Genomic DNA, 15,604 nt, shown 5'->3' on the forward strand with positions numbered 1-15,604 from the left:
GGTGGTGGTCCCATTATTTAACAGTACAAAAATATAATTAATGTCTTCCTCACTGGTGATTGTGCTAAACATAATGCACAGTGTACAAATCAACCAGGAAGGTTTGTTTTGTAATAGAACAAATGTGAAGGAGTTATTTTGTGTCAAGCGACCTCAAATCTTCCTTAAAATTAGTGATATGTGTTTTTCATTTTAAAAAACCTTTTATTCCTGTTCATTACACTGGCTGCTAATCCTACTTGTTTTCATCGTTATATTTCTTTTAATCCCCTCCCTCTGCTTCCATTCTTCTTACTTACTCTGTTGATTGGGGCTGGGTCAGGATGATTGCAGATGGTCTGACCAATGGAGTTTTGCTGTCAGAGAATATATCTCCCCTTCATCTTACTGGATGCTCTTTTTGATAAGTCCAACATGCCTCAGTGCGTGCTGGGAAATGTAATACCAGCGCACCTGATTGTGTCAGACATCTTAGGACTGTTTTTTCAAGAGTTTAGCCAGGCACCACCTGTAACTCTAATGCACTGGGAAGTGCCCTAGGAATTAGGGAAGATGCTTGTATTTCTTAACCAATCAACTTGAAATTATTTATCAATAGGAATACTGAATACACAACATTGTAGTAAGTACAGCAAGTATAGAGTGGAATATGATGTGTGTGTGTGAGTGTGAGTGTGTGTGTGAGAGAGAGAGAGAGAGAGAGATGCTTTGATTCCCCTTTAGGAGTAACAACAAAATATAAATGACTTAAATAAATATAAGTATAGTAGGAGTGTCATGGCCATCTACTGATGGATTACCATTTATTTAACAATAAGCACAGGCTCCAGTTCAGCTGAATCATGCCTCTTTTAACTTAGTGACTGACTTGCTCCAGTGGTTTCAATTGGTCTTAGAAATGGCTACATTTAGCCCAACCAGGGCCAATGAATGTAACATCTTTGTGAAGATCATAAGAAGAGTTCTGCTGGATCAGACCAGTGGTCCATCTAGACCAGCATCCTGTTTTACATAGTGGCCAAACAGCTACCCTGGAGGGCCAACCAACAAGGTAGAGAAGCCAGGATCCTCCTCTGATGTTGCCTCCTTGGACAGGGTTCCAAATGTTTACTGCCTCTGAACGTGAAGGTTTCCTTTGCTCACCATTGCTTGTAGCCATTGATGGACCTGTCCTCCTTGAATCTGTCTAACCTCCAATCATTGCATGCTACATGTTTAAAATATGCACTTCCTTGAAATCATTGCTTTTCCTTAAGATGCACATTAACATGTCTTACCAATTAAACATCTGTATTAGGACTACTTCAAATATTACATTTTAAAAATGTAATTTTTAAATCATCATCATCACCATACACAGTGTTTTACACTGTAAAACAGGCTCATCAAAGGCTCCTAAGTAAGCTCAAAAATCATGGGATAAAAGGACAAGTCATGGGAACAAGTCCTTTTATGGATCAAAAGTCCTTTTATGGATCAAAAACTGGCTAATTAATAGAAAACAGAGAGAGTATAAATGGGAAATTTTCTCAGTAGAGGGTGGTAAGCAGTGGAGTACCGCAGGGATCAGTACTTGGTCCAATGCTTTTTAACTTGTTTATTAATGATTTGGAGGTGGGAGTAAGCAGTGAAGTGTCTAAATTTGCGGATGATACAAAGTTGTTCAGGGTGGTGAAAACCAGTGAGGATTGTGAGGCACTCCAAAGGGATCTGTCAAGGATTGGCAAGTGGGCTTATATCAATGGTGCGACCTCATTTGGAATACTGTGTGCAGTTCTGGTCACCACACCTTAAAAAGGATATTATAGCTTTGGGAAAAGTGCAGAAAAGGGCAACTCGAATGATAAAGGGGTTGGAACACTTTCCCTATGAGGAACGGTTAAGGCGCTTAGGGCTCTTTAGCTTGGAGAAACGACGACTGAGGGGTGACATGATTGAGGTTTATAAGATTATGCATGGGAAAGAGCAGGTAGAGAAAGAGGTACTTTTCTCCCTTTCTCACAATACAAGAACCCGTGGGCACTCCATGAAATTGCTGAGCGGTCGGGTTAGAACGGATAAAAGGAAGTACTTCTTCACCCAAAGAGTGATTAACACATGGAATTCACTGCCACAGGAAGTGGTGGCAGCTACAAGCATGGACAGCTTCAAAAGGGAATTAGATAAGCATATGGAGCAGAGGTCCATCAGTGGCTATTAGCCACAAGATATAGATAGGGGCTCTGGGGCAAATGATGCTCTGTATTCTTGGTGCTTGGGGGGGGGGGCAACAGTGGGACGGCTTCTACTGTCCTGGCCCCACTGGTGGACCTCCTGATGGCACTGGTATTTTTGGCCACTGTGTGATACAGAGTGTTGGACTGGATGGGCCTTTGGCCTGATCCAAAATTGGCATCTCTTATGTTCTTATGTTATGTTCTTAAGTCCTAAAGATGTAAAGTATAAATGAGAGACTCTCGTTTTGAAATCACATGTAGCTGAGTGGCAGTGCACAACACAGAGACAGAATTCTGACTTCATCACTTTGGACTGTGGGTTGGTGACATGTTCGTATCACATGATGGTGCCTTACACTGGTCTATCCAAGTAAGTATTGTCTACTCTTGACTGGTAGCCTGTCTCATATTCTCAGGCCTGTCACATCACCTGCTACTTGATCATTTTAACTGAAGTTGTTGGGGACTGAAGCTAGGAAATTCTCCATGCAAAGTGGGATAAAATGTACCACATGTATAAATGATATTGCATGGCCCATAATGGTCACGAATAATAGTTTTGATCAGGAAGACAGCTGCATGATAGCAAGAAACAACAAAGGAGACCTGACAAAATCCAGAGAGAGAGAGAAAAGGGTCCCAGTTTTATAGGCAATTCTCTTCTGCTCACATTTTGTGTGTGTGTGAGGCAAGAATTGTTTGATTTCTCTTTTAAATGGTCCAGTGTCAGTTTCATATCTCCTTATGTCTGACTCTATCCCCCTTCCTAGATGTTAGCTTTGTGTCTCCTGATTCTCTCTTCTTGCCTCTGAACTTCTCTTGAACTGTCTAAACCAGTCTGCCAGGCATTAAGGAAAGGGATTAAATTAATGGCATTCATTCATTCATAATTGTTCATTCCTTGTATGTAGCTTAACAAAAATGGCTTTCTCCGTTCCTTATTATTTCTGTGGAAATGAATGTGCACCCCATAAAGGAGTCACAATCATCCATCTGCTAGTTTTCCACAGATAAGCTTTTTCAATCTGCCACAGGGTGCAAATGCAGATGGAAAAGAGTTTCTTATAGTGAGTCTTTTAGCTTGATGATACCAAACCTGGTTCTATTCACATCACTTATGGGTAGATAAGACTGCATGCCAGTAAGAGTTTCTGGCTCCAGCCCTCTCCAGCCTCCATGAATTCAGAAAGGAACAGAGCCTGTACATGTACAACCTGTATGCATATGTTGTATTCAGATATTTTGGTATAAATGCACAAAAGTGCCTTGTGAGAGACGGGTGCCATTAGGGGCAGAGCTTTCACCACTGTCCTTCCCATCCCCTCTGGATTAGTCTGTTGATGACAGGTAGATTTGTTGCATCTGGTGATTTTATTATTGATTGCTCATACCTTACACCATGATGAGTCCTCATAGAGTGGAGAAAATAAATCAAACAACATAAGAAAAGACCTGTTGGATCAGACCAAGGGTCCATCTAGTCCAGCATCCTGTTTCACACAGTAACCCTGGAGGCAAAATAAATAAATAAAAATAAGGCAGTGAGCTATGATTTCTTGCATTTTCACCTTTTTGGTGCAGTCCTCTGTGGTACATGCTCAGTCTATTCCCAAAGACTGCAGGAAAAAGACTGAGTGATCGATGCCATTTCTGAACAAAGTTTGAGTTCAGTGGTACTTTCAAGGTATAAGCTTCCTCAGATACAGTGAGGAAGTGTGCTTGCACATGAAAGCTTACACCTTGAGTAAAACTTTGTTGGTCTCAAAGGTGCCACTGGACTCAAACTTTGTTCTTCTGCTTCAAACCAACACCTGAATTCACCATTCCATTCCTGGTTCATTATATCTAACTGTACATCTCAATGTTATTATCAACAAAAACAATAATGCTGTTTTCTCTTTGTCTGGTTGTGAATGACATTGTTCTGGGTTGGATTGATCTTTGCTTCATATAGGGAAAAGGAAATCTCCAGCCTGTGATGTAACATATGTGGTGTTCCTTGTTGATTTAAGCCACAAATGCACCCTTACACATGAATGGCACTATCAGCTCTGACTGGGTAGGTAATCTAGAGTGTGAGCTAATCCAGACCTCTGTTTCCCCCAGTGATCAGCAGTGTCAAAGATGACAACAGTGAACCATTTGTTATGTGTTTGGCAACACCTTTCTGCATGGCATTGTGCATATAGTCCACTGCTGTGAGGCTACAAAATGCCCAAATACCCTGGTTCCAAATCCATTTATATGGAAGTATCCATTGATTTGACGGGAACTTACTTCAATATGCATACTTAAGAAGGCTGTGTAAAAGATCATTTCAGCAAGCTGCAAAGTTCATTAGACTTCCATTTCCCTCTCACTTCCTAGACAATGGCCATGTCTCAATACATTTAAACAGGTCTAATATTTCACAAGAAGGAAATCTGCATATTAATCAAGATGTGTGCATGCATGTTGTAAGCACTGAATGTTTAGCATTGTAAAAAATGTTCAGGTTTCTATAATTCTCCAATGGACACATAAATGTTGAGGCATTTAAGTGATGAAAAAGCTAACATACCTCATGCAGACAGCATGAAATCTTTGGAAGAAAAGTTAAGTCATTGCAAAACAGAATTCACAAAAGCAATCTACAGAAGAAATTAATATGTACTATACATTACAACAGTTAACCAACAAACCAGAACAGCAAAACCTCAAGATATATTATGAGAATTTAGGAGAAAAGTACATTTCCTGAAAAATCGGCTCATTTTTAAATACAAATGCTGATAAATGTTCAATTTGAACTTGCAAAGTGTGAAATCATTTCTGTGATACAAAGAGGAAAGATGTTTGTCAGAGCTGGGGAGGAGACTTTTGCCAGCTCCTATAGTTGTTGGGCTGTGCTATGAAAAAAAAAATCTCATTGCTGTCCAATAAAGGTAAAAAACAGGGTAAGTATCTTTTCTACTCCCTTCCCTAAACAGGGCTTCAGTTTCCATCTCCGGGCCTAGATCCAGATCAAACCTCAAATTTGCAGTAGAATCACGAAAATAAAATAGGAGTTTAGTAAAAGACTAACACAATTGATTCCAGAAGCTCACTTCATCAGATGTATGCAGTGAAAATTCCTATTCTCTTTTTCTTCTGTTGTTGTTTCAGACTGACCTCACTTTTTCACATCTCCTCACTCCCACCTGTCTATTGCTTACAACTCTAAGAATAAATGTATCTGCTATAGATGTTCACTTCATGCATCTGATGAAGTGAGCTCTGACTCACAAAAGCTTAGGCTAAAATAAATTTTGCTAGAAGCTGCTGGACTTCAGTGTAGGTTTTCTGCAACAGAACATGGCTATCCCTATGTAATGATAATAATGAACGTCTCTTCCTTTTCAATATCCTGTTTTGCCTCTACACAGCCTTACCCATATATTCAGAAAATCCCTAGATTTCTCCACAGTTCTGATAGATATAAGTTGGCAACCTTAACACAGATTTGTTACAATGAATGAAAGACGTTCATGTATGTATAATATTCAGAAATTGCCCTTTTTCTTTCTAGGTGGTAAAAATGATGATTGTTGTTGTGCTGACATTTGCAGTCTGCTGGCTTCCCTACCATATTTACTTTATAGTTACTGCTATCTATAAGGAATTGAACCGGTGGAAATACATTCAGCAAATCTACCTAGCTACCTTTTGGCTAGCCATGAGTTCTACCATGTACAATCCCATTATCTATTGCTGTCTCAACAAGAGGTAAGGCTATTTTAGATGTAGACTATAACTGGTCTACACTTGTACTAATATTATACACTACAAAATTCAGGGGTGTAAAATTATTTTTTTTTTTTTTGAGCCCCCGGAGGGGATTTTTTATTATTTTTTATCAAACTACAAAACTACTACAGAAAAAGGAGAAGGGGGGATTACATATATAGGATAAGGCAAAAGAACCCACTACTAACTAAAAACCCAAGAGAGGAGATCCTCACTAGCTTAGTTACAACAAATCTTCATTTCATTTAGATTATTATAAACTGAGTCAAACATTTGTATTAAAAAGGAAAATAAGCTCCTGGTGGTTAAACCAGAGATTCACATTCCTCTCACATAGAATTTATACCCTGTTGGAGAGAGTCAGGTTTAGTGGATTTAGTGTGTGCCAGGAGGGTTTATTGGACTAGTGGGTGTCCAAAAAAAGAAAAAAAACCAACGCACCGCGAAGGTATTTCTCTGTGGAGGTGGAGAGTACCTGAGAAATCCAAATTGAAACCGGCAATCTAGAACAGCACAGGGTTTGAGATTAGAGAGAGCATGTCTTGTACTGTGGCACCTGAAGTGAAGGATTATAAATGAACTGACCTAAAACTGAATTATACCATTTGAAACAACGTATACACAAGCATCAGCTTTCCCCTTGAATATATATTCCCTGCCTGCCTTCCTTGTAAATAAAATCGACAGTTGGTTTTATTGTTCCATGTTACAGGTGCCTCAGTGTCTGACAGAGCTAAGTATCTGACTAAGTTAAACAATAAACTTCATCCCAGAAAAAGGGCGGTGCTCATGAAAAGCCACAGAGATTAATATTTTTAAAAAGGTCACATCAATAAGTGGCTGGGTGTGTGACAGAAGGATGAACTTTGTGAGTTCCTGGTTAAAAGAGGCGGGCAGACAGTGTCAATGGAAAATAAGACTGCTCCACCTTGTGAAAGATTAAAGGAATAAATCCCCACATACTCAGAAATAAGGGGGTTCATCATACCAATGTTGTGCCTAAAGCATTGTCTCTACCTTTTCCCATGTGAACACTGTCTGACATTTTCTTCACTTACTTCTGAGTAAACTAGCATAAGATTGAGCAGTAGACTTATCAGAAGTATTAGCATAATGCCCTAATAAAATCAGGACCTAATGCAATAACAATTTCAAAATATCATTTTGAAATCTCTTTGGGAAATGTGTCAAGTGGTATATTATAACTGGTACATTGTGTATGCAAATATTTTGAGATGATTGCAAATACCTAATGAGCAAATCCACTACCATCTTTCAGCCTTTTCACCCAACATCTGTCACTTACAATTTCATTTTAATCTACAGGGGCAAATCTCACCAGGATTTGCATCAGGCATAAAAATGTTGAGCTCCCCCCACTCCAAAAATAATTTGGTCCCATTTTGATTGTTATTTGTCAAATTCTAAAACACTCATGTTTAGATTATCATGTTGGGCTGCCATGCCTCATGCTCTTGTGGGAGGTCTCCCACTGCCAGCCCTCATTGTCAATGTCACTACATCTCTCCTGGGAAAAACCTGGAAGTGACCTAGGGTAGCTCTAGAAATTGCCGGAAACTGTATGGTTTTACCATAGAGTTTCTGGCAATTCCTAGAGCTACCCTATGCCACTTTTCAGGTTTCTCCAGAAGTGATATAGCGACATGCCCCGACTTCCCCAACCCCAACCATCCTGCCAGTTGCCAGGTTTACCATGTAATATTAACCACAGTGGACCTCATTTCCCAGTGCTTCACACATAGCATTATTATTTATGCCACTGCAATGTGGGTTCAGTAATATCATATTTGAATCATATAAACTGCATATGAGAGAGGAAAGGCAGGATATAAATTCTGGGAAGGAAGGAAGGAAGGAAGGAAGGAAGGAAGGAAGGAAGGAAGGAAGGAAGGATTAAATAGCTTTTCCTTTGATATCCTAGTTTTTTACATGCAGGGAGAGAGGTTAATTTTCTACATGCAGGGGAATGAAATGCTTTTACAAAATTTCTCAGTCATACTCCATAATATAAATGCACTGTTGTTATTCTCAGGTTCCGAGCGGGTTTCAAGAGAGCTTTCCAATGGTGTCCATTCATCAAAGTGTCTACCTATGATGAACTGGAGCTGAAGACAACCAGATTTCATCCAACCAGGCAAAGTAGCTTATATACAGTTTCCAGAATGGACTCCAGCATGACTGTAGTATTCGATGCCAGTGATGGAGAAAACACCAAATCCAGCCGGAAGAAAAAAGCCCCTCCCCAGGAAGCCAGCTTCAATGGCTGCTCCCGCACGAGTTCCAAAACCACCTCCACAGTCTCAAGTTACATCAACTCCCCGTATACATCCGTGGACGAGTACTCCTAAAGCCATACAAAATTGTACTGTTGATAGTGGAGAATGCAGCTAACAAATGAGACAATTCTGTTTTGCCTTAGAACCAAACATCCAGGCTTCTGAGAGGCGACCAGACTTTAGTTCCTGAATGCTGACTGCATGTAGAGATATATGTGTCATCTTAAGCCTTTTTTGTTTGTTTGTTGAGGCCCAACTTTGGTCTTTGTGTTTTGGCAGTGTGGGGGGGGGGATGAGCTACCTGACACTTGTTTACATCTCCTAAGGACATAGTGTCAAGCTGTAAATAGGAACGTTTGGAGGAATTGTACAGTACATATCCACAATATATGTCTGACCATTGTTTTTTATTCAGATGGCTGATAGTTCTCATGTGAGTTGAGGGATTGCAAAACTGGCCAGTTAGGAAGGAACAAAAGTTGGCAGGTTTTTCATATTTAATTCAATCACTAGAATACATTTTTTTAAAAAAAAATTATAAATGGCATGCATATACGTAAATATATGCTCCTGCCTTCTGCTGAATCAGACCATTGGTTCCTCTAGCCTAGTATCATCTACTCAGACTGGCGGTGGCTCTCTGTGATCTCAGGCACAGAAGAGTCTTTCCTCTTTTTGCCTGGAGATGCCAGGGATTGAGCCTGGGACTTTGGTTCATGCAATGCATGCACTTCTCACACTAAGCTATAACTCCTCCCTCAATTCTTTGAGGATCAGATTTGGCTGACCTACACTGGGGCACAGCTGGAGCTAGAATGCCCGTTGACACACAGCTCTTGTACAGAGTTCTCAGGCCACAAGTCTGAAGGTTTGCTTTGTGCCCTTAAAGCTACTGGTAAATTGGAAAACACGACAACCTGGGCTTCTCCGGCTCTCTCCTTTTCTAGCCCTGCTATCTGATCCCCTTCCCCACCTGCTGTGCAGCACTTCTGGACTATTTTTGGTGGGGATATGGCTGGAAGAAAGGAGCCGGAAGACCCTGGCAGGAAAAGCCACAGCTGCTTCATCTCCCAGTTAATTGGTAGTTCCAAAGAGAGACAGCAAATGGCCTGCTTGAAACCACTTAGAGATACTTTCTGGATTCTCTGGTCTGAACTATCTGGCCTTGTTTCCAGAATGCAACTGATGAATTAGGGATTCTCTTTTCCTCTGTTTTTCCCTATTAATGTATCCAAAGTTTGTAGAAAGCACTGCACATCTACCATTTGTCACAGTTTCCTGTCCCTTCAGTGGGCATGCATCTTTCCCTCTTCCACACACATGGGGGGCGGGGGTTGCCCACTTTTTCTCAAGTCTGGAAGTTTTGGACATTCCATTGTACCAAGATTCTTTTCATATATTTTTCCAGTGCATTGGAGCCCATGTGCACATCAGTAAAAGACAACACAAAACAAACTTGATACATATGTGCAACCACCTGAAGCTTGCTGTTGTGCAGTGTTTATTGGAACTTTATTTGTCGATTGGTAGTGTAAGGGAGGGAGAAGAGGATAAGGATCTGTAGAAAGCTCCACATGATCGTTGTGGAATTAAGTAGTTTTTTCTAATTAAATCAGAATTAAGGATGCATGGAACACAGGGCAGAAAGCAATTCCAGGACACTGTGGGTATATTTGGTTGGCTCTACAGGAACATTCCATGTGCAGGAGTTCCAATTACCTAAAACAGTTCTACATGTGTGTAACTGATATGTAAACTCTCCAATTCATACATACATTCCAGAGGTGTGATGATAATGATGAATTGCCATCACCTTCTAGAACAAGGAGATTTTAAAAACAAAAAACAAAAAAAAACCTACCTTGTCTGTGAATGACCTCATCTTGCTGGTTTTTTGTTTGTTTGTTTTGACTCGCATAAGTCACCAGCTGCACTACTAAATATAGTTGTAATAACCCCTTGGTTCTATCCCTGTCCGCAACATGAGCTTGTGTTCTGGTTAATGTTGAACTCCATAGAATGAAGCAATGTTTAAGCGAGCATCAGGATTCAAGTCCTGTAGAACATTAAAGACCAACAAGAAACTCCATTTGTGAGATAAGTGAAGAAATGACTGAAAACTGCTGGGGAGCTTGTCTGTATATCTCCAGTTTCTATCATCCACTCCACTTGCCAGAAGTGGGCAACCTTTGTCTTTCAAATGGTTGAAATGCTTGGAAGAGCTTGGAAGGGTGTGGCCAGGAAAGTAGAAGACATACTGATTCCAATGGCCAGTTGGCTGGGAAGCCATACTGAGTCCAAGGGCTACTGTGCCTGACAATTGCCCTACACCTTTGTCTATAGCTTCTTCTGGTGGTTTGAACCTCCATTTGAATTATTGTTCATCCAGCTTTATTCAGGCAGCGGAGCACATCAGTAACACACTATGGGTGAACTTAGTGGTCCTACATGCTTAGTGGAACTTAGTGGTCCTACATGCTTTATATTGTCTGTGCACCTTGGGTTTTTTTAAGCTGTACTAAGAAGACACGAAAAAATTTGTGTTAAAGGTGCCAAACCATGCTGCCTAATTTGAAAAGCAAGGCATTTAAGGTGGTTTTAAGGCAAAAACACAGACTGTAACTACTAGAGTTAAGCACAGCTGTCATACACAATGACGAACAGGTGGTGGAAAGTGTCATTGGAAGGAAGTCGCAGCCAGCTTATGGCACCCCTGCAGGGTTTTCAAGGCAAGAGATGAACAGACATGGTTTGCCATTGCCTGCCTCTGTGTAGCGACCCTGGACTTCCTTGGCAGTCTCCCGTCCAAGTACTAACTGGGGCCAATCTCACTTAGCTTCTGAGATCTGACAAGATCCATCCAGGTCAGGGCCAAAGCTCAGCACAACAGTCATACACAGTGACCAACAGACTCTACATTAAAAATAGTTGTTAACATTGTTGATAAATATGAGTATGTTTACATTGTTGAGCACATTTATTCCACTTAAACTAGTTTGTACAGGTTTAAATATTGTTATATTTTTTAAGTATATGTCTTTACACATGTGCAATGGTACCTGATCAAAAATTACAAAACAGAAAAGTGGCAGAGAACGTTGTCCTTGAAGCATTTTTATCACTACTGATATATGTTGGAAACATCAGCTTTACAATATTCTAAGATTTACTGTTAGAATGTTGCTGCCTTGTCCGGAGATGCCCTTCGTTCCAGAGGTCTCATTAATCACATTGTTTATTTATAAGGTTCTTTTTAATATTCTTGTTCCTGATATATCCTGCTGATCTACATGTTGTATTGCTCACTTGCTAAAGGCACAAACAGACATGAAGACAACCATGGATCACCATCTCTCTGTTAAAGGCAAATTTTACATTGGCACAGCCCAGATTCAGGTGAGGCCACACAGGAAAAGTAGAGAAGACTTTGCTCTTCAACTACCACTTGGTTTTGTTTCCTACAAAAAAGGGAGAAGGGAAAAACAAAGGATAGGCTTTTGAAGTACATGTCAGTATGAGGAACTTTGCTTCAATTAGTGAAGGCAAACAGGAGGTGAATGTTAAATACCATCTCCCTATACTACAACCTAGCAGTTCGAAAGCAAGGCATTGCAAGTAGATAAATAGGTACCACTTCGGTGGGAAGGTAACAGTGTTCCATGCGCCTTGGTGTTTAGTCATGCTGGCCACATGACCACGGAAACGTCTTCGGACAGCGCTGGCTCTTCGGCTTTGAAATGGAGATGAGCACCACAACCCTAGAGTCGAATTCGACTGGCTTTCGAGCAAGGGAACCTTTACCTTTATACTACAAGAGCTGTGATCTTTCTCTTATCCTTTCTTGTACCCAATGAGATCCACTTCTGAAGCAGAGCTCATAAAACAGCACTTTCACAGTTTCTTCATTAACCTAGCCCCCAGGAATTTTGTTCCTCTGGGTCAGCAGACTCTCAGAGGAACATCGCAGATGTAAAGTGGAAGTCTACAATGGGAAGGGGAATAGTGGAAATACCACTCATCCAGTGATAGACGTTCCCTTGCATCATTGGAAAGGGGAGGTAGGAAACCAAGGCTTCACTTTTACAGATGCATAGTCTAGATGGGGAAGACTATGGGGCACATAGGGTTGCCAGGTCCCCTCTGGCCACCAGTGTGGGGGGGGGTAGGGTTGCCTGATCCAAGTTGGGAAACTCGTGGCGATTTGGGGATGGAGCCTGGGGTGGACAGGGACCTCAGTGGGATACAGTACCATAGAGTCCACCCTTCAAATAATTTTTTTTCCAGGAGAATTTATATAGTCTGGAGATGAGCCGTAATTCTGGGGGATCCCCAGGTGTCACCTGGAGGCTGGCATCCCTAGGCACAAACCAGCCAAAGTTAACCACTTTACGTCCCACTGGCACGCTTGACACTGTTTCCTTGGATCTATATGGATTTAAATGGATTAATTTTGACCAGAATATGCCTCTCTTTTTTCTGAATGTGCAAATCATTATCTAATTCAGGGGTGTCAAACATAAGGCCCGGGGGCTGGAACCGGCCCATCCAGGGCTCTTACCCGGCTTGCGAGCAACTGGTGTGAGGAAGGGAAGGCAGGAGGCTGCTGGAGGGGGGGACCAGGTGAGTGGGCGCATGTGATGAAGTGAGTGTGGTCAAAGCTGTCAAGAAATAGAAAGGAAATGGCTGGGGCAAGACTATGAACCTGAGGTAAAATAGTGTGGGGGGAATGGCCGCAAAGGCAGAGAAAGAGGAGGCATAGTGTTTTTCCCCTCCCGCCTCCTCTGAACACAGCTCAGTGAGGACTGGAGAAGCCACTATATGGGGGAGCTGAGCCTGTGTCCTTTATAAAGTTTATATCTCTGGTACCTGGCATTACACTTTATGGCATACATGGCCTGGCCCAATAAAGTAACATTTATGTCAGATCCAGCCCTCATAACAAATGAGTTTAAATAAGTCGGGGGCACTGATGTCACAAAAACAAAATAAAATAATTTTTTTTAAAAAACTCACTTTTGTGGCGTGTGCACTCTGCCTGCCTACGTGGAGAGTCTTCTGTGCAGCCCAGAGAGTTGGCAGTCCTCTGGGTGGCTCAGAGAGCTGGGGGGACTGGGGGCTGGAAGTCAGGGGGGCTTGTCAGGAAGCCGGGGGCCAGGCCCTGAAATGCCCCACTGTAGCTACGAGCCTGGGAAGTATCCAAAGAGCCAATCAGGAGATAGGAAGAACATAATTTGAAATTATGGGAAATCCCTAATCTAGTTATGCTAACTAGCAGTCCATCAGCTGTCCCCTGTAGACTGTTCTTCTTCAAGTAGGTGCACTATAGACCTTATATATTCCAACACTAAAATCTAGATGTTGTAATAAAACTAATTCCATTTTTAAAGGAAGGGGTCTTCAGAATTTATGATGTTTCTGTTCAGCACTAGGTCACTGAAGAAAAATAAGAGTTGAGAGCATATGTGAGGAGGTGTGTTTGGAGAGGATCATAATTAAGGAGTCTATATGAAATTAGGAAACAAGCATCAGGTCTAGACAAAGGGAGAGGGTTCTAAACTGAATCAGAAAATTGCATCATTCGATCACTGTCATAATGGCTGAAACCTCCTATTTCATGATATGCAAGAAACAATGGGAAGTGTCTAATGGAGCAGTCTTAGTTATGGTGGGATGGGGCCCAGAATCACTACAACAGCGGTGGGAGCCCCTCCAGGGCTCGGACCAAGCAAAAGGTGGCCTTTGCCCTGTGCAAAGTGGGTGCTAGCTGATGCTGCTGGAAGCCAGATGCCAAACTACAGACAGGGTGGGCATGAGCAGGGGCAGGATTCTGCTCCTTTTCATCCCTCCATTGGGGGCAGGGCCATGGCTGGTCAGCCCCCCCCCCATGTGGGGTCCAGGACAGTTGTCCTAATTGCCCATTTGCTAATACCATGATTGGTATTTTAAAATATCTGTAACTGTGGCCAGCTGAATGACCCCACAGGACTTGGGTGGTGTCAGAGCACACTATCCGGAAGTAAATATGGCCAGGATGGGAGAAGTATCGGAACACCACCAGAAAACCAGGGTTCATTCCAGCCATCCTCACCATTAAAAGATGGCCACAGGCCAGAAGCAGGGTGAGAGGAATGCTGAGGCGGTTGCAGAGGGGCAGCACAGGCCAGGAGAAAGCAACATTGACTTGAGCAAGGGTGGGACAGTCACTGACAGGGTAGCACGCACACCTCCTCCTGTCTGAGCAGATGTGGCAGGAGCCAGGGACGGCTCCAGGGAATGGGGTGGTTAGAACATCTGGGCCAGAAGCCTCAAAAGCCAGCTGGGAGGCAGCCCAGGGACAGCCAGCTGTAGGAAAGACAGCTGCAGTTCAGGACATTCCTCCAAGTACCCGGGCACAGGAGTGAACGGAGAAAAGCTGGTGTCTCTGGAGACCCTTATTGGCCTTCCCACACATCAGGACAATTGGGGCACAGATGTGTGAGTGAGCACAAACAGGTGACAGGCACAAAGGCCAAGGAAGAACCTGGGAGAGGGCCCATTCACAATATGAGTGACGGCACCCTAGTCTGAGGCTGTGTCAGTGACAGTAACTTTAAGAAATGTGGTCTCAAAATGGGAGACAAGAGTCCCAAGAAACCAAAAAAATCATCAGAAAGTCATCAGAATATTGTGCACAATTCTGTGTCATGAGTAGTAACATTACTTCATTTTGTGAATACAGCATCTTGATTTGAAAGTTCCTGTTCCTTCCTGGGTTTCTCCCCATTCAGAAGAAGATACAGTTATCTTATTTTTCCCCCATTGGCCAGGCTAACCACAGCTGAAAGACAGAAACGTTACATTAAAATGGCTGCCTATGTTGGCATTACTGACAAGATAGAGAGAACTGAACTGAGCATGTCTATGCAATGTCAGTGATGATGTAAAGTGAGGAGGAACAAGAATATTGTATTCCCTAGTTGGACTTCCCAGGCTGAATTAAGCTGTAGGGGAGTCCCTTTATTTGAATAAATACTTTTTATTACCCTTTACTGCCTGGAAGATTGTTTTCAAGTAACTTGCATGCAAATAATGCAAAAGTTGGGTTGCATTTTATAAAATGCCACAAAATGGTGAAGGATGGAATAAAATAAATAAATTTGTAACATCCATGAACATGGGAAAACCTAAAAGGCATGGTGTCAGCCTAGAAAAATAGAAAGAGACAAACAAGTTCATATGTCCTTGGTCATGGTGTTTTATCAGACCTCAATGGAGTATTGATTGCTGCAAGGTAAGAACACCATCAGGCAGCAGGTTCAGGGTGCCATTAAATGGGAAAGGCACAGA

At 42.0% G+C, this 15,604-nt stretch overlaps 1 protein-coding gene across 1 annotated transcript in view; it reads left to right on the forward strand.

Annotated features, from left to right (window-relative positions):
• The window catches only part of TACR3 (tachykinin receptor 3), a 63,941-nt gene extending 55,591 nt beyond the window's left edge, over positions 1–8,350 (forward strand). The window contains exons 4-5 of the mRNA XM_015405762.1: positions 5,764–5,960; positions 8,035–8,350. Coding sequence (XP_015261248.1) covers positions 5,764–5,960; positions 8,035–8,350 — 513 coding nt within the window. The remainder of the gene's footprint in view (positions 1–5,763; positions 5,961–8,034) is intronic.
• The last annotated feature ends 7,254 nt before the right edge of the window (positions 8,351–15,604 follow it).

This window comes from Gekko japonicus, unplaced genomic scaffold (genome assembly GCF_001447785.1).
Source record: "Gekko japonicus isolate JY-2015 unplaced genomic scaffold, Gekko_japonicus_V1.1 scaffold81, whole genome shotgun sequence".
NCBI classification, from domain to species: domain Eukaryota; kingdom Metazoa; phylum Chordata; class Lepidosauria; order Squamata; family Gekkonidae; genus Gekko; species Gekko japonicus.